Genomic DNA, 26,066 nt, shown 5'->3' with positions numbered 1-26,066 from the left:
TGCACATGGGCTCCAGTATCCTGAAGGAACAAATGGCGTATGAACCAAGTATTGGTCATCAGCTACCATCGGACTGCATCTCCTTACGTTGTTCCACTTCCTTGTGGGTCAGACCTTCAGGTCGAAGGCTCGGGGTGTGGCCCCCTAAGATAACCACCTGCCTCGGTTTGGGTACCCGGGCAGTATCACAGCCCTCACACATATCGAATGAGATTTGTGTGGCGCATATGTATTTGGTGTCTCCTTGTACCAATATCTATGTGTTAAAATAAATAAACAAAATAAACTGTTGATAATATTATTCAAACTAAAACTTATAATGTAATGTTATCTTGAAGCAATCAATTTATAATGTATGATAGTAGAGGCTAATCAGTTTCACTTGTCAATATACTAGAATGAGGAATTGTAAAAGTATAATAAACAACATATCCTATGAACAAGTTATTGGCTAGTTGGGTCTAATATTTTAGTAGATAACAAATTGGAGTTTATAGTTAACTGTAAGTATCACGATGTTGTAGGCACATTCAACTGACCGATCTCAAAGATACTGAAACTCTTATCATGAAGTTTCAATTGATTGTTTTCAAGGAGTGTTTACTTGAAAGAAAAGTTCACACACATGATCTTAGCTCAGAGAGCCGAGAAGCGATGAAAGGAAAGTAATAACTGTAATAAATGTGTCTAAAAATACTAATACAATACAATACAATACAGTTTTCTATTTGTTGAATATGTATTCAGTAGTTAAATGTTATCTAAGTTTATAAAAAAGTACAAATAATTATACATGTACAAAAAAACTACTTATTTTCTTGGAACATGTGAACATAGATATATCGATAAGTGTTACTAACTGAACGCTAGATTTCATTCCTAACCTCTTCTAGTAACTCCTATGCTAGAACTACACAATGACTTGAACACGAAAGAAAATGCGCGAAACATGTAAAAAAAACCCACTTTACTCTAAAGGTTCGTTTCTGTACAGAAAATCTAGGGTTTTTATAGTATTTTAGGATGTCCTTAAGTTTTCCCGAAAATTCAAGAATGCTACTAAACATAGAAGTGTGATGGGTGCTACTTATATTGATATAAGTGGTATATGACGCCACTCAGGAATGTAATGTCTTGCGGCGGAAGATGGAGAAGATCAAGAAAGGAAGAGCGGGAATAGAAAGCAATTAGTATAGAAATGCAAGAACAATGAAGTTCGAGACAATTATTGAACATTTTGCAAATTAAGTATTATAGTATAGTTTTTCTATTTTACCAAGTAACTCTATAATTTTGTGCTAAATATAATTCGGTCAATCCTCACCTGTGTTCTCCTTCACTACACAAATACTCACAAGTTCATGACGAGTATAAAAATCTACAGTATGTATATACTAAAAAATTTAAGTACTTTTCTCACGTACTATACTCAAAAACATATCCTTTTAATTCATTGGTTAAAAACTTATCGTGACTTGCATTCTCTTGCTAAATTGAGATTCCTAAATTAGTTATTATTATAGAGTATTAAATTACACTTTATACTGATAATTACCATGTACTCACTAGTGACTAGTTTCGTGAGGCAATTCTCAAATTTCTAGTGAAAAGTCGTGACCAGTGGAGTTAATGGTCGCTCAATTTCGTGGATTGGTTGAGGTTAGACATTAACACCATTGGATCCCGGCAAGTTCAGTAGTCTAGAGGTTAAGCGTTCGCGAGTGTGACTGAAGGCCCTGTGTTCGAATCCCAAGAGTTATTTTCTACCACACATCACATTATTTGTACAAGTCTAAATATCAATGTATGACTGTTGAACTGAAGAATTTATGTTATGGTAACAAACAAGATAACATTTATGCTTAGAATTCAAGTTTATTGTTGCATAAATATTATGTTATATCATTAAATATCTTGTATGAAGACTGTTTGATATATTAAGCTGAACTAATAATACTACTATATTTATTCATTTAAGTAATCTTTATTGCTTATTCACTTTGTAATTGAATGCTTTATATCGGAATATTGTTTTTCTTTCGCTTCCTCAATTACTTTTTAAAGCATATACCAATAAGAAACTGATCAGTTTCAGTCCTAAATATCAATAGGAAGGTTCAAGTAAGCAATACAAAGTGAATTTAAACTTCACCCTATTGCACAAGGAAGTATATATCAGGACTTAGTAGCTAAGTGGATAACTCAATGGCATTTGAGTTCAAGTCCTAGAGTGATCATCAATTCTGAGATGCAGGTACATCCAGCTGATGAGTCCTAAATAGGACGAAACATGAGCCCTGGATTCCATTGTTAGCCACTATCCACCTTATACTATAACGTTTATTTTCTTAAATTAACTAGAAAAAAATATATGTATATTAGTGAATGTTCGTATTGGACAAATGAAATTAATAATGATTGGTTAAAATAGTACATAATAGATGTTAATTATCAATAAATGGTATCTTTCTTTGAAAATCCTATTCTTTGTCTAGGGTTTTCCTTATTTATATGTTAATGTTGTATAGACTAAATTGAATTTATATATTAACTTGTTGTTATGTAACTATAGCTTGAATCAAAGTGAATTGATTTATTCAATTTACGAAACCATAGCAAAATATTTGTCCATGTAGTTACCGATTGTTTGATTGAATCTTGTAGAAAATCTCCGTTGATGATGTTGAGAACATTGGGTGATATGATTATGAATAAGGTAAACTTACTCTTTCTTTTCGAATCATATTGTTTATGCCTAATTTTTTTCTACTGCGACGGTTACTACTTAGATTAGTTTGGAATTTCTCCTAATTGCTTCATCTTCGTGTTCCAATGTAATGTGATAATTTATACCAATGTACACATATCGGATTTTACAGAAACTATGAATCAGTTGAAGAATTACTGAAAATTAATGGTAATTGAACAGTTGGTTTGTTTTAGTCTGAGAGTAGTCATTTGATGCATATACACATGCAAAGAACAACAGTAAATTGAATCTACTGCTTTGAACTTAAATGATGACCATATTATATTTAAGTCGCTGATTCAGGCATCAAACCTACCTCGTATCACTTATTATTTATTATGAATTTTTTCTGTCAAGGAATACTTGTAAAAAGTAAACTGAAAGTTTTAAAACATTATGATTAAGTCATTATCTATGCTTTACCCTTTTGGAATTACACTTTTCTGTCATAATCATAAAATACATTCATTTTTGTATCGGTTATTTGAATCTTTCAGATTGCGCTTGATTAGTCTCTTATTAGCATATGTGCATCCTGTACAGATTGCCTCAATGTTGCTTAAAGTCACAAGCATTATATGTAGAGATGGATGGTGGCCAGCAGTGTAATCCGTGACTGACGTTTCGTACTATTTGGAACATGTCAACTGAATGTACCTTCATCCCAGGTAATATCTAGGCAATCCTCACAGGATGCATATATGTCGATAACAGATTAATCGATTTCAGTCCTAAACATCAGTGCTAAGATTCAAACAACCAATACAAAAATGAATTGAAACTTCACCCAATTGCATAAGCTATTGACTGTCCAGGGTCAGTAGCTGAATGGATAATGCGATGGTGTTTGAGGCGAACGGTACTGAATTCTAGTCCCAGGGCGAATATGAACTCTGAGATGTAGGTACATCCAGCTGACCAGTCCTAAACAGAACGAAACGCTTGTCCTGGATTCCATCGCTAGCCACCATCCCTCTCTGCTTATCATAGAGTACATTATTTTTCGTAATGCTTGATTTGTTGATAATTATCTATAGAAGTGATTGGAAAGTATCATTTGATCCATGATTCAAAGTCCCACTGAACCATTAAATGTGATCAGTAGTCATATAACTAATTGTTCAGACAAGGTTTATAAGTTTTACTGGATACAATAATTACTCACGTGCTATCAAATAAATAAATGGTAATAAAAATGTGAATTTTTTACATAGTCAAATATTAACTCTCATGTTATACTGCTTGATTTTTACTAAACAACAATGCCTATTATTCAGCACTATTGCCTCTCAATAAAGTTTACGATATATACAATTGATTGGTGACTGAATTATAATCAGTATTATGTTTGTTTAGTCTTTTAGCACAGGCCGAATTCTGTCAATCAAGTTATAACATTGTAATAGTCCAAGGGACTTGACAGCACATGTACTTTATTTGAGTGTTAGGTGGTTGGAATCAATTGACAAGAATCACTGGTTTCTTGTCAGCTCGCACTTGTTTGCAAAAAATACCTGAAATCTTGGGGGAAACGACAGCCGTCGTGTGGTTGGAATCAGCATCACTCAACTTCACAGTCCAAAAAGTTGCCACTAAGTCACTCGGTGTCGTGACTGATGTTTTAGACTGCGAAGCTGAGTTGTGCTGATTATAAGCAACCCTTTGTAACAGTGCCAATTAGCCCGAAGTCTACGTCAAGCAGTGTTTCTTATCGATCACCTCCAATTATCATTTTTTACAGTTTATTTAAGTCTGACAAGAATTGATAGCATACATTGAACAGTTGTTCCAATATAGTATATTGAAATGCATAAAACTGTTTAAGTAATTTACGCCAATGCACTTATATGAGGCGTTATATAGTTGAAACTAGTTGGCAAGATGTTCTATTTGACCTATATCCTGTGCTTTTTGGGACTTGTCAACAAGGCGTAGTCTTTATATTGAAGGAAAAATGTTTACTGAGTGCATAAGTTTTATCAAGATTACAGATACACTAACCTGTTATCTACTAATAAGTACGTAACCATGAGTCATTAGGGATTCTTTCAAACAAAATCCATTCAACCAAATAACAGGTATTTAGTTTAAATGCCTTCATTTCACCAGTTAGTCTTTATGTACATTAATTAACTTGGAATAAAAAATTAGTATCTAGTATGTCTGACTAAGATTGATACTTCACTGGATTTTTTTTATATAAAAATGTCTCAAAATTGTTCACTGTGTAGAGGATGAATGAAACTCTTTCGTATTATAATCGGAGAGGTATTTTGTGAACATTAATATAATTTATTAGTTGAATTCATGAACCAATTGAAGCTAAACCACCATGGAAAACCTGAAAGCACTGGACGGCCGTTCCATCCTATTGTAGGACTCCTCCCTGGCAGCGCGCATCCAAAATCCTGCCTCGCGAGATTCGAACCCAGGATCTGTCAGCCTCGCGCGCGAACATTTAACCTCTAGACCACTGAGCTGGCTGACATCCAATGGTGTTAGAAAAATGTTTAGCTTACAACTACAACATTTAATTAAGTTATATCTTTAATTAGATATTCAAAAGCGTTCACTGTTTAGCAAACAAATGATTGAGATAATTAAAGACATGTTTTACTGACACCAAAATTAAGTATAAACAATAATATGCATCTCCGTATCTTAGCATATAGCTTAATGGTTAGCATAAGGTCTTTTTTTATAATAGGCAAATGATCACCACTAATTACAGTGAAGTCTATTTACACAAAATTTGATGAAAATCATAACATTGAAATTAAGTTTTAACTTTGCAGTACTAACAAATTTAAGTTTGACAAATCAGGCTCAATAGGGAATAGTTTCAAGATAGATTTCCTGAAGGTGACCAATGAAGTTCAATCCGTGTCTGTTTTAGGGCAGTTACTCACTGAAGACAATGGAAGACGGTTGTACAATATTATGGATTGACTGAAGTTAGACATTATTAAAGTTAGATACCAGCTCATTGATCTAGAGTTTAAGCGTCCACTCACGAGACCGAAGCTCCTGAGTTTCAGTCCTTTTTGTTTCAGGATGGTGAATTCGCACTGCCGACGAACCCCATACTGGGACGAAACATCCATCCAGTGCTTCCAGATTTTCTATGATGGTCTAACATAGATCAGTTTATGATCTATTTATACTGAGATAATTTTTGTATATTTTTATACAAAACAATAATAGACAATAATAGGCATTAACACTATTGGATGCCAACTCAATAATCTAGAAGTTAAGTGTTCGTGAGCGAGACTAACGACTTTGAGTTCGAATCCTGTGGGCAGTATCGTGGATGCATACTACCAAGGGAGAGTCTCATGATCGGACGAAACGGCCCTCCATTACTTCTAAGTTTTTAATGATCAACTAACATCAATCAGTTCATGATCTCAATTAATCATTTAATAATCTCCACGAAACCCTTTACTCATAAATACAATCATAAATATGTTGACATTAACACTGACTCATAAAAATTCACTTTATTTTATTTTTTAATCCGGAAAACAAACATTATTTATCAGTTAAGGGGTTGTGGAGAATGTTAAGTTTTTGATTGAGATCATGAACCGATTGATGTTAGACCACTATTGAAAACCTGAAAACACTAGTGACTAGCTTCGTGAAAAAATTCTCAGAGTTCTGGTGAGAAGTCATGACCAGTGGAGCTAATCCATGTCGGGTAGAAACAGGTGTCTACCTCAGTACAATGGAAGATGGTCGTGCAATTTCGTGGATTGGTTGAGGTTAGACAATAATACCACTGGATACCGGCCAGCTTAGTGGTCTAGAGGTCAATCGTTCGCACGCTAGACTGAAAGCCCTGGGTTCGAGACCCGCGAGTGGGATCGTGGATGCGCACTGTCAGAGAGAAGTCCCACAATAGGATAAAACGGCCTTCCAGTGCTTCTAGGTTTCCAATGATGGTCTAACATCAATCGGTTCATGATCTCAATCAAAAACATTATTTAATTTATTTACTAAAAATCTTTTGTTTTATAAAAACTGTTTTCTTCTATTATTCAACATGAACAATCTTGACAATCTTTATTTTATATTTAATCACAGGAAGTTAGAATAACATAATGATTGATGTTTATTGAAAATATAAAACAAACAAACAAACAACAACGCATTAGTAAAAACAACTTAGTTTCCGAGAGAGAGAAAGAGAGAGAGAGAGAGAGAGAGGAGAAATACTGTATAAATATAAAGGTTAAAACTTGATTCGAGTGTTTATATATTTGTTTATTCATTTGTTGTTATTATTGTTGTTGTTATCATCATTTCTGAATAGTTTCAATAGAGATCAGTTGATAATTGATAAAACATTGAAAGTTGAATACATTTTTGAGACAAATAATAGTAAAAGGAAATAATAATAAGTAATAATAATAGTAATAATGATAATAATAGTAATAGTAATCATGATAGTAATGATAATAGTAATAGTAACGATAGTAGTGATAGTAACAGTAGTAGCAATAGTAATAATGATAGTAATAGTAATGATAATGGTAATAGTAGTAGTAATAGTAATAGTAATAATGACAATAATAAGTAATGACAGTAATAGTAATAATAATAATGGTAACAGTAGTAATAGTAATAATTATAGTAATGATAATAGTAATAGTAATAATAATGATAGTATAATAGTAACGATAGTAACAATAGTAGCAATAATAGTAATGGTAATGATAATAGTAATAGTAATGATAATAGTAATAATCACAATGCTTGTGATAGTGATGAGTATAAACAAAAGATGAATAGATTATTTATATTGTTTGTTAATGTTTATTATAATGTTCTTGTTTTAATACATGAATAGTAAATAAATGGTTTAATTGTATGTGTTTTCTAACTTTCAGTAAGTTGATTATGATGTTGATATAATAAACAATTAATAGTGATGTTTCTAACCACTAAAGTGATAAATAATAACCTCCTTTGATAAGTAAGAAGTAATTTTAGGGGAGAGAGAAAAAAATAAGGACTAATTGTTAGGGGAAACCTTTTTGGTGTGTGCTACTTATATTGATATAAGTAGTATATGACGCGAGTTAAAGAACGTAATATCTGGCAGCAGAAGATGGGGATAGATCAAGAAAGGAAGAGCGGGAACACAATGCAGTTTGTAAGAAAACGCATGAACCATGAAATGCAAGACAATGGATTGATGATTGCAACAGCAACAGTCCCGTTTGATATGATGGAATGATATTTTGCAAATCAACGATTTACTATTTGGTTTTTCTATTTTACCGAGTAACTCTGTAATTTCTGTGCTATAAACATTCAGTTGTCCTCACCTGTGTTCTCGTTCACTACGACTTTATTGGTCACATAGTAATGCGATAGTTATAAAGCCTGGATATTTCAATAATGATGATTAGAAAGTCGTTAGTAAGTGAATTTGATAAATCATATATACAAGGATAAAACAGATATTTAGTGCATGATAGTTTACTATTTCAAACTTGTACAGTGTGTATTAACAACTAAATCACCGTTTGACTTAACGTGTACTCAATGTCATACATTTATCTATTTCAATTGTGATATTTAACTGATTGTGTCAATCAATCTAGTGTAATTGTACACGATGTTTAAAAGGTTTAGAAAGATAAAGAAAAATTAATGAACAATTCATATTATCAAGTACGTTTTGAAGCAGTGGAAGGCCGTTTAGTCTTGGTATAAGATCACTCAAAAGTGAGCATTCATAATCTCGTAACAAACAGACTCCAACTCAGAAACTTCAGCTCTCGTCAGCAAACACTTAAAATCTAGACTAGTAAGCCATCATCAAACAGTTTTAATACACAACTTCAATCGATCTATCATATTGCACAATATTTCATTCATTGTCTGAGATCGATAACTGCATCACACACGATACGGAGTGGACTGGATTGGTCAGAGCTTTTCACTAGAACTGTAAGAGTTCTAATTTTTAACTAGTTAATAGTGATCACATGATTATTATGTGAATGGGAATTGTTGAATTCGTGAGTCTATCTAAACTACATCATTATTGAAAATCTGGAAGCACTGGAAAGACATTTTGTCCTAGTATAAGACTCTTCGCGAATTAACTATGTGAATACTATAATCCTTACAAATCCCTATCATGACTTTTGGAAATGAAAATAGATACTATAAGAAGATTAATTGTAACTTTTTATTGATGAATGTGATTGAATTTCAATTACACGTTGTTTTGAATATTTATAATTCAATTTTAATAGTTCAGATCATGAGTCAATTGAAGCTAAATCACTATAGAAAACCTGGAAGAACTGGACGGCTATTTTGTCTTATTGTGGGACTCCTCAACAGTGCGCATCCACGATCTCGCCTCGTGAGATTCCCACACAGGACATATCAGTCTCACGAGCGAGCGCTTAACCTATAAGCCATTGAGCCGGCCGTCATTCAATAGAGTCAATGTGTTACTTCAACCAATCCACGAAAATTGAACCACTGTCCATCATTGTCTTCAATGAGTTACTATTTCACAACAGACCCGGTTGAACTCCACTGGTCACTACTTCTAATTAGAACTCCAGGAAATACCTCTTGAAGTCGGTCACAAGTGAGCATATCATCATCATCATTATCATCATCATCATCATCATCATCATCATCATCATCATCATCATCATCATCATCATCATCATCATCATCATCATCATCATCATCATCATCATCATCATCATCATCATCATCATCATCATCATCATCATCATCATCATCATCATCATCATCATCATCATCATCATCATCATCATCATCATCATCATCATCATCATCATCATCATCATCATCATCATCATCATCATCATCATCATCATCATCATCATCATCATCATCATCATCATCATCATCATCATCATCATCATCATCATCATCATCATCATCATCATCATCATCATCATCATCATCATCATCATCATCATCATCATCATCATCATCATCATCATCATCATCATCATCATCATCATCATCATCATCATCATCATCATCATCATCATCATCATCATCATCATCATCATCATCATCATCATCATCATCATCATCATCATCATCATCATCATCATCATCATCATCATCATCATCATCATCATCATCATCATCATCATCATCATCATCATCATCATCATCATCATCATCATCATCATCATCATCATCATCATCATCATCATCATCATCATCATCATCATCATCATCATCATCATCATCATCATCATCATCATCATCATCATCATCATCATCATCATCATCATCATCATCATCATCATCATCATCATCATCATCATCATCATCATCATCATCATCATCATCATCATCATCATCATCATCATCATCATCATCATCATCATCATCATCATCATCATCATCATCATCATCATCATCATCATCATCATCATCATCATCATCATCATCATCATCATCATCATCATCATCATCATCATCATCATCATCATCATCATCATCATCATCATCATCATCATCATCATCATCATCATCATCATCATCATCATCATCATCATCATCATCATCATCATCATCATCATCATCATCATCATCATCATCATCATCATCATCATCATCATCATCATCATCATCATCATCATCATCATCATCATCATCATCATCATCATCATCATCATCATCATCATCATCATCATCATCATCATCATCATCATCATCATCATCATCATCATCATCATCATCATCATCATCATCATCATCATCATCATCATCATCATCATCATCATCATCATCATCATCATCATCATCATCATCATCATCATCATCATCATCATCATCATCATCATCATCATCATCATCATCATCATCATCATCATCATCATCATCATCATCATCATCATCATCATCATCATCATCATCATCATCATCATCATCATCATCATCATCATCATCATCATCATCATCATCATCATCATCATCATCATCATCATCATCATCATCATCATCATCATCATCATCATCATCATCATCATCATCATCATCATCATCATCATCATCATCATCATCATCATCATCATCATCATCATCATCATCATCATCATCATCATCATCATCATCATCATCATCATCATCATCATCATCATCATCATCATCATCATCATCATCATCATCATCATCATCATCATCATCATCATCATCATCATCATCATCATCATCATCATCATCATCATCATCATCATCATCATCATCATCATCATCATCATCATCATCATCATCATCATCATCATCATCATCATCATCATCATCATCATCATCATCATCATCATCATCATCATCATCATCATCATCATCATCATCATCATCATCATCATCATCATCATCATCATCATCATCATCATCATCATCATCATCATCATCATCATCATCATCATCATCATCATCATCATCATCATCATCATCATCATCATCATCATCATCATCATCATCATCATCATCATCATCATCATCATCATCATCATCATCATCATCATCATCATCATCATCATCATCATCATCATCATCATCATCATCATCATCATCATCATCATCATCATCATCATCATCATCATCATCATCATCATCATCCAATCCAGTAATAATTGACCTTATAATTTAAAACAATCGATTCACTTTACAACTGATGAGTTGAATAAACTTTTTTAATTGAATAAACTTCATTCATGTGTTTTATTAAATTAAATTAATTTTCTTTGCCTGTGATCCTATTTATGCATAGATATTTTCAATATTGAAATTAGTTAATAAAGTGAAGTTCAAAGAGAACAAAAGACAAAGAAGACATTTTGTTTTGAATGAATTCGTATCCTATTACTATATGGACTGAATGTCTTAAAAGACAGTTGTCAAGGTAAGTATATATAGATATATCTAGGTAAATTATCCTACTTTTCAATTTCATATTCATGATACCATTAAAAGTAATCTATACACGTTATTGATAAAATTTGATTTGTTGGATGAATATAAAGAATTATACAAGTCAAATTCTTATAAGCGAACAACCACAACACAGGTTATTTCATATTTATCAACTGTTTAAATTATTCAGTTAATAAACGGAACAATATTTAGGATGAATAAGAATGTGATCTTTCTGATGAATATCATTGATAGAACATTCCGAATTCCATCATTTATGTTAGTTATCATTTCTTGATATTGTTTACGTAAAATACCACAGATAAGAAGTTGAACCCTATGAAGAGAATAGGAATATGTCACCCAGGTGATAGAACTTTAAAAGATATAAGAGCTAATAGTTGAATTCATGAGTCAATTGAGGCTAGACTACTATGGTAAACTTGGAAACAGTGAACGGACGTTTCGTCCTAACATGGGACTCTTCATCCGTGTACATCCACGATCCTGCCTAGTGGGATTCGAACCTAGGACCTATCGGTCTTGTGCACGAACGTTTAAAATCTAGAACACTGAGCCGGCATCCAATGGTGTTAATGTCTAATTTCAATCAATCCACAAAACTTATGTCCATTTCATAACAATATTACAATTAGTAAGTTGGTTTTCAAGTTTTCATATCAGTATTAATAAAAATGTATTCTCTGAATTACACAAAATCAGTATAAATTCATTTGAATGATTCATAACAAGTTTAAAAATGATAATTGATAATTAAAGTATCCATGCCTGATGTTTCATATCAAAAGAAAAAGGAAGCAATATATAAGCTAATTTAATCCATCTAACTAGACAAATAATCTCCATAACCTCATACTGATAATTACCATGTGATCAATAGTAACTAGCTTCGTGAGTGAATTCTCGAAGTTCTAGTGAGAAGCCGTGACCAGTGGAGCTAGTGCGTGTCGGGTAGAGACTGGTATCTACCTCATTACAATGGAAGATGGTCATGCAATTTTGTGGATTGATTGAGGTTAGGCTTTAACACCGTTGGATACCGGCCAGCTAAGTGGTCTAGATGTTAGGCGTTCGCGCGTGAGACTGATAGCTCCTGGGTTCGAATCCCGCCAGGCGGGATTGTAGATACGCACTGCCAAGGAGGAGTCTCACAACAGAACGAAACATCTGTCTAGTGCTTCCAGCCTTTCAATGATGGTCTAACACCAATCTGTTCATAATCTCAATCAATAACTTAATAATCTCCAAAACCCCATAATAGTATAGCAAATATTTGATTTGAAGAATATTTACTTTGTCATTAAATCAAAATCTATTTAGTCGATAATTTATATTTCACTTCATAAATAACTGATAACTTTCAAGTTCTTGTCTCAGTAATCAATTCATTATTGTTTTAAATATGAGTACTTGGGTGTTGTTTTTTTACGCTTCATTAATAATTAGTTAAGTAATATAATAAGCTCTCTCATAAAATAATCCAAGTACTTGTATAGAGTAATAAAGACGACTATAATTTTATCATCAGAAGGGGTTTTGTGAAGATTTCAGTAATTTCAATAGTCGAACTCATGATTCATTTGAAGCTAGACCAACATGGAAAACCTTGAAACATGGGACGGGCGTTTCGTCCTAGTATGGGACTCAGCAGTGCACATCCACGATCATGCCCACCGCGAGATTCGAACCCAGGGCCTATCAGTCTCGCGCACGAGACAAGACAATGGTGTACGGTGATGCAATTCCGTGTATTGGTTGAAGTTAGACATTAACATCGTTGGATGCCGGCTCAGTGGTCTAATGGTTAAGCGTTCGCCAGCGAGATTGATAGGCTCTGGGTTGGAATCTCGCGAAGCAGGATCGTGGATGCGCACTACTGAGGAGTCTCATACTAGAATGAAACGGCTGTCTAGTAATTTCAGGTTTTCTATGGTGGTCTAGCTTCATGTGACTTATAATTTTATCAATAGCTTCCTTCGAAATGTTCAGTAATACAAAAAAGAAACAACCAAAGTCAAACAATTAAGACATTTTTTTAATACAACAATTACCACCAAATTGTAAACATTTTCAGTTTGAAGTTTCATCATATTTCTTTAAGTGACTTTCATTCACTCATATAACATTGTTTAAATATGCTTTGATTCCATGTAAATCATGATGATTATCATAATACATAATCAATTTCCGTTGTTTATTCTATTTTAAAAAATAAATAAGCCATTCTTAAAATTTCAATAAATGAGATCATGAGTCAATTAAATCTAGATCACTATGTAAAACCTGGAAGCATTGGACGGCCGTTTTGTCCTAATATACGGGGTCAACGGTCTAGAGGTTAAACGTACGTGTGCGAGACCGGTAGATCCTAGGTTCGAATCTCGCGAGGCGGGATCGTGGATGCGCGCTGCTGAGGAATTCCATACCAGGATGAAACGGCCACACACTACTTCTATCTACAAAAACCCCTTCTGATATTAATTTTTATAATGTTGATTTTGTACATTCAATAGTCAATTGTTTTCCGTAATAAAAATAACCACTTTCAAACCTTAAAATAATTTGTATAACATTCAAATGAACAGTATTAGCAGAAAACATAATTCGCAATGGGGATTTGTAGAGATAATAGTATTTAAATAGTTAAATTCATGAGTCTATCTAAGGTAGACCACCATTGAAAATTTGGAAGCTTAGATCAGCTCATGAATTCCACTAATAAAAAAATTAATTCAATCTCCAACAATTCCCCTTCTCATAATAATCATGTGATCACTATTAACTAGTTAAAAATTAGAACTCTTACAGTTCTAGTGAAAAGCTCTGACCAATCCAGTCCAATCCGTATCGTGTGTGATGCAGTTATCGATCTCAGACAATGAATGAAATATTGTGCAATATGATAGATCGATTGAAGTTGTATATTAAAACTGTTTGATGATGGCTTACTAGTCTAGATTTTAAGTGTTTGCTGACGAGAGCTGAAGTTTCTGAGTTGGAGTCTGTTTGTTACGAGATTATGAATGCTCATTTTTGAGTGATCTTATACCAAGACTAAACGGTCTTCCAATGCTTCCACGTTTTCAATGGTGATCTAGCTTAAAACATAATTCAGTTGATTATGGAACTTATTGTTTTACATGCCTATTTATTGATGAATAGTTTCATGAAACGAGAATAGGTATGAATTCCAAAAATTATGTAAACATTTTTATAACTGCTTTATAATTCATCACATATGTTTGTAATCCAAAAGATTCATGCTTATTTAAGAATTATATAAATATTCTAATCGAAGAATTTATTCCTTTGTTTGTTTCGAAAAAGTAAATACCCTGTAAGAACATTCCCAATTAGTTATCGATTTCTACATCAGATCAAGACGTGTGAATGATAAAGATAATAGAAATAAAAAACAGCATAGAAACAACTGATTAAATACACATAAATGATAAAATGTAAAATATTAGTTTATTTGTTACCAGTTAAATATATCAGTAGAGTTATGTTAATAGCCTACAGTTCATGTCTAGAAGCAAATATTATCATAGTGAATAAATATAATCATTCCATGATTCAATATAGTCGATTAATACAAATCATGTTCCATATAACATAACAAATCAGTTTAAGATAAATGGTACAAAGGAGCATCGAATACATATGCGCTACACAAGTTACTTGATTTGTATATGGGATATGATACTGTTCGGGTGTCTAGACCGAAACAGGTGGTTTTTTAGAGGGCCACACCCAAAGCCTTCAACCTAAATATCTGATTCACAAGACAGTGAAACCACGTTAGGAGATGTAGTCCTATGGTATCCGGTGACCAGCAGTAGGTTCAAACACCATTTGTTCCTTCATGATCATGGATCTGATATGTACCATAGGTTTGTAGTCAAAGTTTTCCAACTCCTCTAGGTGGATCCTCTATATCCACCAACTCGTTTAAGGCGACGGATATTTGCTTTTCATCCTCTCGATTTCATCCTTAGAGATGTTAGAGTGTCTCATGTTTACTGAAACAAATATTATACATTGAAGTTAACTTTTTTATTTAAATTAGACATTATTAATTAAGTGTACGATTACGTAATGATAATAATAAATGAGATATTCTATTAGTCTTATGCAATTATATGTAATCAGCATTAATTCATACTAAAAAAACTTTTCATAAGTAGAGTTTAGACAACGCGTAAGTAACATTATTCAATACTTAGAGACAAATATCATGTCGAACCTATAAATTATGAACGAACCAATAACAGGTCTCGGATTTTGGCGCGAAATTCACTTATTCATTTGGATAAATAGGGTTTTGGCATTACAGCTGATGTCAGTTCATGATGAAAAACCGTAAATCTAATTTCTAATCTTAATTATCAACTTTAGGTCATAATTATAATTCTTCACGTTGGTTTATAACCCTCATTTGGTCCTGGCTATTAGATTGGCGTCGCTTATAGGTTGTCCATAAATTATAGTCTCATCAATATCATTTATTCATTGTTTTCAGTTAACGAAATGTGACTATGATTTAGATGAATGGATAATAAACACTGATAAATTAAGAACGTATTAGTTAATTCATCTATCATATCTAAGAAATGATTCAAATTACTAACTATATCAGTAGTATCATCATGAATATGATATATATTCCAACTTAGATGTATCATAAATTAACGTATGTAATCGCAAAAAAACCATGTCTTTCAAATAAAAAAAATAGTGATAAGGGTGTTAGCACTGGACATACTTTCATCACTTAATGGTTTTTGATACACAAATACAAATTTATATTTTGATTGAGATCATGAACCGACTGATGTTGGACCACCACCTTTGGAAACCTGGAAGCACTGGTTGGCCGTTTCGTCCTATTGTGGGACTCCTCAGCAGTGCACATCTACGATCCCGCTCGCGGGATTCGAACCCAGGGCCTTCGGTCTCGCACGCGAACGCTTAACCAACTGGACCATTGAGCCGGCATCCAATACAAATTTATATGACTACCACTCGTAGTTCAAATTATGAGATGGTGAAGAAAATCTATAGTTTAGATGGATGATTTTGATGGAGTTTTATTCTTTGAGTTAGATTGTTTTGTTCGTGAAGCTTTTATCATTCTTCTGAATGACATTATCAGCATAAACTTCAAGTAGAAGTCTATCTGAAGAAAAACGATGAAAACTTCACGATCAAACCATTCAGCTTAGAGAACAAAACTCTATCAAGATTTTAAATCATTCCCAAACTGTTTAAAATGTTTGAATCATAATTAAAAGATTATATCAATTAACAAAATAATAGAATAAACAATTCACTATAGGATTCACCTTCGTGTATTTAAATGACCGAAATTGTTCAACTTTACTCCACAACATTGTGATATCATTGATGATGGATTAATCACTTGTGAATTAGGATGACCTTCTTCAGAATGTGTTCCTTGTTGTTGTTGTTGTAAAAATTGATTTTTCTGCTTTATTTGAGTTAATTGTTGATGATGTTCAGGGTATAGATGTGTTTCATTATCGATTATTTTTGAGTAACTTTTAAGTATTACATTTCCAGGAGAATGAATTTGTCTAGATCGATCAGATTGTATACTATAACATCGTCTATAAGCTTTACGCTTTTTATCTAATTCACTAGACATATGAATTCCAGGTTTATCGTTATTATGCATCATGAAGATTATTTGAGAATTTATGTTTAAATGAATTTTTTCATTATATAATAATCTAGATAGTTATAATAGCTGATATTCAGTGAAGGGGGGGTCGTTTTGTTTCATTTTATCAAACCAGTATTCCTAGTAACTACTTTCTTTTCAATGTTAATGTATTGAATAGTTTAAATGAAATAATAAATGATATAGAATTGAACATTTCTATCACTGACCAATTTATAGACCAATAAGATTTAACTTAAGACAACCAATCAGAATCAAGGTTATGGATGGCGATTTTTTCAAACAAAAAAAAACACAACTAAACATCAATCTTTTAAGTAGAACCAACTTTATTTACAATCAATTTAAATATGAATTTGTTTGTATTAAATGTTGTTAGATTTTATTCATATCTGATTAGGTTGATAATAATAATAATGTATGTTATATTTAGATGAAGAATAAGTGAATAGTAACAGTGAGGATCTATTATGAACTATTATTATTATTTATAGGAATATTCGTCAAGATTTAAACGAATAGTTTGACAGAAATTGGGCGCCAAGTATAGAGAAGTCATTATATGTGAAAATTATATTTGAAATAATCTCAGCGATTGAGATTTGAATAATTCCAATGTTTCGTCCAGCCAACTTGTTTGGACTTCTTCAGGGTAATAATCAAAATCATTATTATACATCTTATTGTACAACTATTAAGTAACTACATTATACATATATTCATATTCCTTTTATTAAAAGATTCCATTTGAACTACTGACTATTATATTATACGATTTACCATACTTAAGTTATTCCCAATTTATTAGTAAGAGTCTCTCACAATTAAAGTCAGTTTTAGCTTGTATATTTGCTATTTTCGATTTTATGATACAATGAGGTTTGATTTGCTTGTTTATTGGCTCAGTATGTCTGAAATATATGATTCATATAATGGAAGCTAATATTTCTGTTCTGGATTAAACTGGTTAGGTTAAGCGTGAAGCTACTATCTCGGTGGACCAATAAGACTTAGAGCTGAGTCTAGGCTGCTCGTACTGATTAATACCTCATTGATCTGGTAATAGGTCAGCGTTCTAACTGATGATTGTAGTACGTAATAATTAACAGGCAATAGGAACATAACAATGTACAAGATATTTTGTTGACATCAGAAGCCCTTCTGATACTAATCAACATATGCTCACTAGTGACTGGCTTCAACAGGTATTTCCTGGAGTTTTAGTGAGGAGGAATGATCAGTGGAGTTCAACCAGGTCTGTTGTGAGATAGTAACTCACTAATGACAATGGTGGATGTGTCGTTCAATTTCGTGAATTAGTTAAAGTTAAACATTAACACCTTTGGATACCGACCAGCTTAGTGGTCTAGTGGTTAAATGTTCGCGCGCGAGACCAGTAGGTTCTGGGTGCGTATCCCGTGAAGCGAGATCGTGGATGCGCACCGTTGAGGAGTCTCACAATAGGACGGAGTGGCCTTCCAGTGCTTCCAGGCTTTCTATGGTTATCTATCTTCATGATCTCAACAATTGAGATATATTACTGAATCAAATGCTCGATTGTAAAGTATATTTGCGAATACTACATCATCGTTTCATGCTTTACTGATTACCTAAGTTATTAACTAAGAATGCAAAACAATTAACGGTCTTAAAAAGAAAGGCAAACAAACGGTTTTGAGAAGTTAATTAGTTCACTAGACTAAATAGGGTTTTTTCCTATATTAGTTGAATTTTATTTAATAAAAAGCAATTGTGATATGTATTTGTAGTTTTTATATTTCATAGACTAAAATCTAGCTGCATAAATCCCTATTTACTCCGTGGAATCGTGTCAAATGTAGGTTCATTATGGCAATAAGAACTGAAATTGCTTGAATCCTCAATTGCACTTCGTTAGATAACCTTTGAAATCAGCAATCACTATACAGATGTAATGGACAGTATGCACTCAAGAATAAACGATGGATTAAAACCGAGACCTTTAGATAGACCCAATGATAGACAGTGATGAAAAGCCCTATACCAGGATGAAACAGCTGTCCAACGCTTCCTGGTAGTTAATAGTTATCTAACTAAGGTTAGCCAGTGATGTAAATTCGAAAATTTGGCAATTTTTATGAACCTCTATACTGATAATAAAAGTTGCGCTGTTAAGTTTTAAACGTTTTCAAAGATTTGTTTGAACTTAAACAACAATTTGTAGTAGACATTTAAGAAAACCCAGGTACTGATAAGTAGCTGAATATAAGTTTGTAACTAAATCTTGTACTTAGATTAACTACTTATTAAAAAGTTTTACCTTGTTACGGAATCAAATATCACAAATAAATTAACATGGAATAAGCTGAGTTTGTATTATGAAAATGAAATCAAACATTAGAGTAATAAGCAGAGGTAGATGATATCTAGCAGCGGAATCCAGGATGCGTGTTTTTTTCTAGTCAGAACTTATCATCTGGATGTGTCTGGATCTCAGAGTAGATTGTCATTTTGAAGCGAACGGTAATGGATTTTAATCTTGGAATAAACATCAACTCTGGGATGCAGGTATATCAAGCTCACTTAATCCCAAATACGAAAAAAAACACATAATTCCTAGCTTCTATTACTAGCTATCATCTGTCTCTGTTTCTAATGCTGAAGAGTTAAAACAATATCGAATTAATCTACACAGGATATGCATAAAACAATAAGGGACTGATCAATTTCAGTTCTAAACATGATTAGGAAGATTCAAATAACCAACTAAAGTGATATTGTTTTCTCAAAGTAATCTGTTACTCTTCAGAAAGAATGAAAAAATAGAAATTGCTGAGTGATGATAAATGACATTTAAAAAAAAAAGGAAATCTCTCCTACCAAACTGTCACTATCATTAATTGAATGAAATAGTTTATTGCTTGTTAGCTAATTAGATAAAATGTCTCATTATAGATTAAAACACGAAGTTCAGTGAAGGAATCTCTTTTCAATGAATTTATACAATCGTCTGTATATGAAATTTTTTTGTAAAAGTACTAATTCCGTGAGGAAATGTGAACGTAATTAACCAAGATGACGTAATAGAAAGATCACAATACCAGATTAAGTAGTACGAATAATAATAATGGGTTTAGTAAATATAATAAGATGATGCTCTTGTGGAGCAAGTTACACTGGCTGCTTTCAACGCTCACTTTCAACTCGGTTACGGGAATATATCCCAGATTGGTTCTATATGGGTGAAAGGAAAGCAGTTAGAAGTTCTAGACTTGAACACTTAATCGACTGTAACCATTCTACAGATCCACAATTTGATTTTAAGGTTGTATATATGATTCGTTCAAATCTACCCAGATTTCTTCGTATCTAACTCTTAAAAATAGCCGAAGCTCTTACCATCCATGAGCTTAAACCAGAACTATGCGTACAAAAGAAGTACGTCTTATCGTTATCGTTACCTTGGCCTTAATTGTTTTGATTATCCTATTATTCAAAGCAATTAGTCCCTTTTATAAATTTCGATAGAACAATGAGAAGACGTCTTATCACTGTTCTATCCTATTATTATTATTACTGCATTCCCCCTTTACTTATGTCCTATATTCTCATTATTTTATTCGTCAATGCTCATCATATCACCTTATTTATTTTTTACACCTCTATGACCATTAATTATTATAAGAAAAACATTCTAATCATCTTATTATATTCACTAAGTCTATTATTATTATTATTCGTATTACGTAATTTAGTATTATAATCTTTTCATTACGTCATCTGGATTATTCGTGTTCACATTTCCTCACGGAATTAGTACTTTAACAACAACAAAATTTCACATAAGCAATGATGAACAGTGGCTAGCAGTGGAATCCAAGACGCGCATTTTGTCCTATTTGGCACTCGTCAGCTGGATGTACCTGCATCTCAGAGTTGATGTTCACTCTGGGACTCAAACCCAGTACCATTCACTTCAAACTCCACCACGTTAACCACTCAGCTACTGAGTCCTGACAGGTACTTGCTTGTGCAATTGGGTGAATTTAAATTCACTTGGTATTGTTTGGCTTGTATCTTCCCATTGAGGTTTAAGACTGCAGTTGATCAGTCTGTTTCATATATATATATACGATTGTACAGCTTGATAATAAATTCGTTGAAGAAGATTTCTTCGCTGAACTTCGTGTTTTAATTTTAATGTTTAAATGGGAATTATCTGTCATTATAGATTACATATCATTTGGAAAACTAATTAGAAATAGAAATATGTGTTGATTAGCTTATTCATAAAGATTTTGAACCATCATCTTGTTGGTATGTAAGAATTAATATTTCTGATATTTGTCAATAGACCAAATACCTATTAAACAATTTAGTGGCTATCTGGATTAAATAGCTCAATCGATGATGCACTAAAGTACAAAGTGATGAATATTAATTTCTAGATTTAACATATTCATATAGATACATATAGCTGACGAGTTCTATATAGAAAGAAAGGTGGATTCACAGTTCCTCTGCTAGTTATGTTTTAAATATACTGAGGAAGTTTTATATCTTCATTTGGTTTGTTTAGTAGTAAGTGTCCATAATCAATCACAATCTCAAACTCTTGTCTCATATAAAGCATAATGTTTATATAGGATCACTGAGCCAAAAGCCTATTTCACATATTCAGCGTCACGTGATTTATAGTGTATTTTACTAATGTTGATAGATGTAAGTAGTATGCAACACCATTCAGAAGAGGAATGATTTTTAAGAGATTGAACTGAAAAGAACAGAAAGTAAGCACTGGACGACCGTTTCGTCCTATTGTTGGACTCCTCAGCAGTGCACATCCACGATCCCGCTCTAAGGATTCGAACCCAGGTGCTTCCGGGTTTTCAGTGGTGGTCTAACATCAATCGCTTATGATCTCAATCAAAAACATTAATCTCCACAACCCTATACTGATCATTAAGTAATAAATCGGTCTTCTCACCTGTCTTTTCGTTCATTACAGATATCGTTCAGAGATTACTCGGTTTTGTCATCAGGATCTGACATGGTTGGTCATGAGTTATCGCCAGAGCTATTGAGATTGATATTAAGGCAAATCATTGACGAGTATGTATTGATAACTTATCAACAGGGTTTGAATAATGATTGGTAAGTTTTGCTGATGTAATGTTAACTATCATCAATAGAAATTTCTCAAGTTTATGGAAAGCAATCTGAAGTAAATTGATGATAAGTTAGTTTGATGAAACAGTACATGATTTTTTGTCGTAATTCCTCTTTCTTTCTTTCTTTCTCTCTTTCTTGCCCTCTTTCTCTCTCTCTCTCTCTCTCTCTCTCTATATATATATATATATATATATATATATATATATAACAGGCATTTTTCCCGTTCTTTGGTTTGTTCTCTCCCACAGTAGGTTGTCGCTGATAGTTTAGCAGAAGTCAATTAAGGTGAGTAATAGATTTGAGGATTTTAAGTTATGTTCTAATCACTTTTTCTATTATTATTAGTCTACATCGTTTCTTTTAGTCTAGATTTTGTATTATCATAATTTAGTAGCCCGGGATCTGAATCCAGTTGGATTGTATGCTGATTGTCATCGAAATACACATATCGGTTATCCTCGTATATTTCATCGATTTAAATCGCGTTGTTGAATAACGAAATCAAATAAGTCCAATACGAGAAAGAATTTTGAATACATATATTTTGTGCACCCATTGATCGGAACAGACAGTCAGAGAATAGAAACGAATAAAGTGAAGCGAAATGATGTGCAATTGAGCCAACTCAATTTAATCAAGCGTTAATCAATATTTATAGTCAGATATGTGATGAATAAGATAAGAACAGTTAAACTTAATAAGTGAATAATTAACAAGGTTAAAACGTAACTTAAGAAGAGGAATGAATAAATTGATTTGTCCAGAAGCTAGAATAAGCTTTATAAGTTTAACATAGCAACCGATACTGCAATAGGTAACAATCTATGTAATGTTACCTGTCATTCTAATCAATCAAATTTTATAATGAACAAATATATAAATGAAAAATTGAGATGGGTATGTTATTAATAACAAAAAAAAAATTGATTTTCTGAATTGTTGTTGTCAAGATACTCGTTTTAAATGTACAAAGAAGACTTTATCAGATAAGTTTCGACATTTGGATTTGAATCTCATCAGAGAATATCAAGTTTTTTGTAGGTTCACCATATTGAGAAGTGATAGAGAATGAACTGTATGCCTTATTGAAACTATTCAACTAGAGCTATGATGTTAAATGACCTTAATTATTAGTTACATTCCTATTTCACTCATCAAGATATTGAATGAGAATCAAAAAGAAAAAAACCGAATGAATTAGTTACTTTTAAATGTTCAACTTGTATGTTAACATTTATGTTTCACTAGTGACTTTTTGAAGTGTAAATTACTGTAACTATGAAACTAGGTAGGTGGAGGAGTGGTGATGTGAATATCTGTAGGCAAAGATTAATTCCCATAAGATTACAGATAATCTTTGTTGATTAACGACGATCTCTCTTCAGGGCTTTCTTCTAATTATCTTTACTTATCTAACACAGATTAAATGTGTATCATAAAGTATATCATTTTAAGTCACAGTAATGTTTTGACTGCATTTACATTAACATACTATTCATTAAGTAGTATTCAAATAGTTACTTTTTTTTATCTATTTAGCTCATCTTCAGATAACTGAGTATGATGTAAGTCAACTAAAATGTATCTAATATTGTTTCAAATTTCTGTCAGGTTTAAAAGAGGATGCATTAGTTAACTTTATTTGATTATCTATGTTATGGTTTTATGTCAAAGGTTTAAGTAAGCTGAAAAAAAAGTGAGACATGATGGATCATTTAAAGTTACATACACTGATAATTAGTTGTTCAAGAATGGTGATAATAATCGAAATCGATTTACTTTCAGCTAGCCATATTTAAGTATTGCCCAGGGTCACTAACTAACGATAGAAACAGACTCATCAACATCTACAGTCTAGAACGGCTTGTCAACCTTGATGACGTTAAAGATATCGGAGAAATCGTGTATAATCTGAAAAACATTCAACGTAACACTCCTTCCTATTGTATGGCATAATTAACATGTAGTTATTAACTGCCCAACTAGATCAGTGGTAACGTCTCAGACTGTGGAACTGGGTGACAAAGAGTGGAATCCATTTGACAGCACCAGTTCGGCCAGAATTACAAGTATATCTTGTTGAACAGTGTAAAGTATCACGAAAATGTCATTGTTTATTTGGAAAAAGTAACTGACGGAACTTGTATGGTACTGAATAAGAACTAATGTAGCTCAGTGAAGAGGAGATAAAGCGACAGATGAATATTTTAAATGTTTTCTGTACACAGACATATAGTCGGATTGAAATAGATCTCACTGTAGTCAATCAATTAAATAAAACGGAATAAAATTTACAATGTCATAAGATTAAACTGTTATTAAACACGAACAAAATCTAAGTAACGTAATGAGTTATATTCTTACACTATCCTAACAATTCTTTGTATCAGTACGGGGATGTGTGGAGATTGTAGTAGTTTAAAAGCTGAATTCATGAATCAATCTAAGCTAGACCATCAATGAAAACCAAGAAGCACTGGACAGTCTTTTCGTTCTAATCTGAGACTCCTCAGCAGTACAAAACACGATCACGGATCAAAGGGACTGGAACTTACGACCTTCGGTCTCATGCGCGAACGTCAAACCTCTAAACCACTGAGCTAGTATCCAACCGTGTTAACGTCTAATTTCAATCGATCCATGATCTTAGTTAACTGCAAGTGATTAGTCTGTTCATTACGGGTCAATTTGTATAATAGAACAAATACATTTAAAATGCATTGAGATTATATTAAAACTTGAATTCATAATTACCCATTAATGTGAAGCGCTTGATACTCAACTGACTAAATAATACAGTTTTCGAGTATTTTTGTTTTCAGTAAGTAAATAGGTTGGGTTGATGTAAATGAAACTCGAATAACTATAATCCGTAATATGATCTCAATAAACTGTTACACATAAATTACTGATTTACTAATTCAACTATAAAAGGATCAAAAGATTTAGCGGTTTAAAGGAAAAATGTGTATATCAAGGTGAGTTCATTGTTTACTCATGTTTCTATCCTGAGGCTCGAAAATTGTTGTATTCGTTATTTAGAACAGAACTAGTCAGATAAAAAGAATTGGATAGAAATGAAGATCATTTTTAATATGATAGATGTTTGGAAGTAGTCTAGGAGTAGTCCAGAATTTTCGTTAGTTGACATTCATAAGCAAGGTTTTTGAGGATGTTAGATCCTCATAACTCACTTGGAAAAGAACTTAAATTTGTAATTTTATTCAGAAAATTTGGATTCCTTTGTTTTCGCGTCAAAAGCTCTCTTTTCATCTTCATGTCGTATTTCCCACTTGGGAACGCTATTGGTCCATTGCGTCTTTTAGTATGCTATTTTGTAGCGCTTCACAAGGACGGTTTTGTGCAGTATATATACGTTCTGATTTATCTCTGTTGTTATCGCTCATGCTTCTGGCTTTCTGTGGAATATACTTCCCCGTTCGGAATTCGACTTCTCTCTCTAGTTAGCGGGGCTGGGACGCAATAGAATAGCTAGTTATT

The 26,066-nt window shown here is 32.8% G+C and overlaps 1 protein-coding gene across 2 annotated transcripts in view; it reads right to left on the bottom strand.

Moving 5' to 3' along the window:
* The window catches only part of PDE4D_1 (cAMP-specific 3',5'-cyclic phosphodiesterase 4D), a gene marked incomplete at its 5' end in the record, with an annotated part of 193,579 nt that overhangs the window by 94,286 nt on the left and 73,227 nt on the right, over nt 1-26,066 (bottom strand). The window contains one exon of one of the 2 annotated variants that reach the window (XM_051216756.1): nt 17,056-17,562. The exons of the other annotated variant lie outside the window; for it this stretch is intronic. Coding sequence (XP_051065364.1) covers nt 17,056-17,411 — 356 coding nt within the window. Of the gene's footprint in view, nt 1-17,055; nt 17,563-26,066 lie in introns of those variants that run through there. 2 annotated transcript variants of the gene reach the window in all.

The sequence above is a fragment of the Schistosoma haematobium genome, chromosome 6 (assembly GCF_000699445.3).
Source record: "Schistosoma haematobium chromosome 6, whole genome shotgun sequence".
NCBI lineage: Eukaryota > Metazoa > Platyhelminthes > Trematoda > Strigeidida > Schistosomatidae > Schistosoma > Schistosoma haematobium.
Note: the sequence above shows the minus strand (reverse complement) of the source record. Positions and strands in the feature narration are given on the sequence as shown.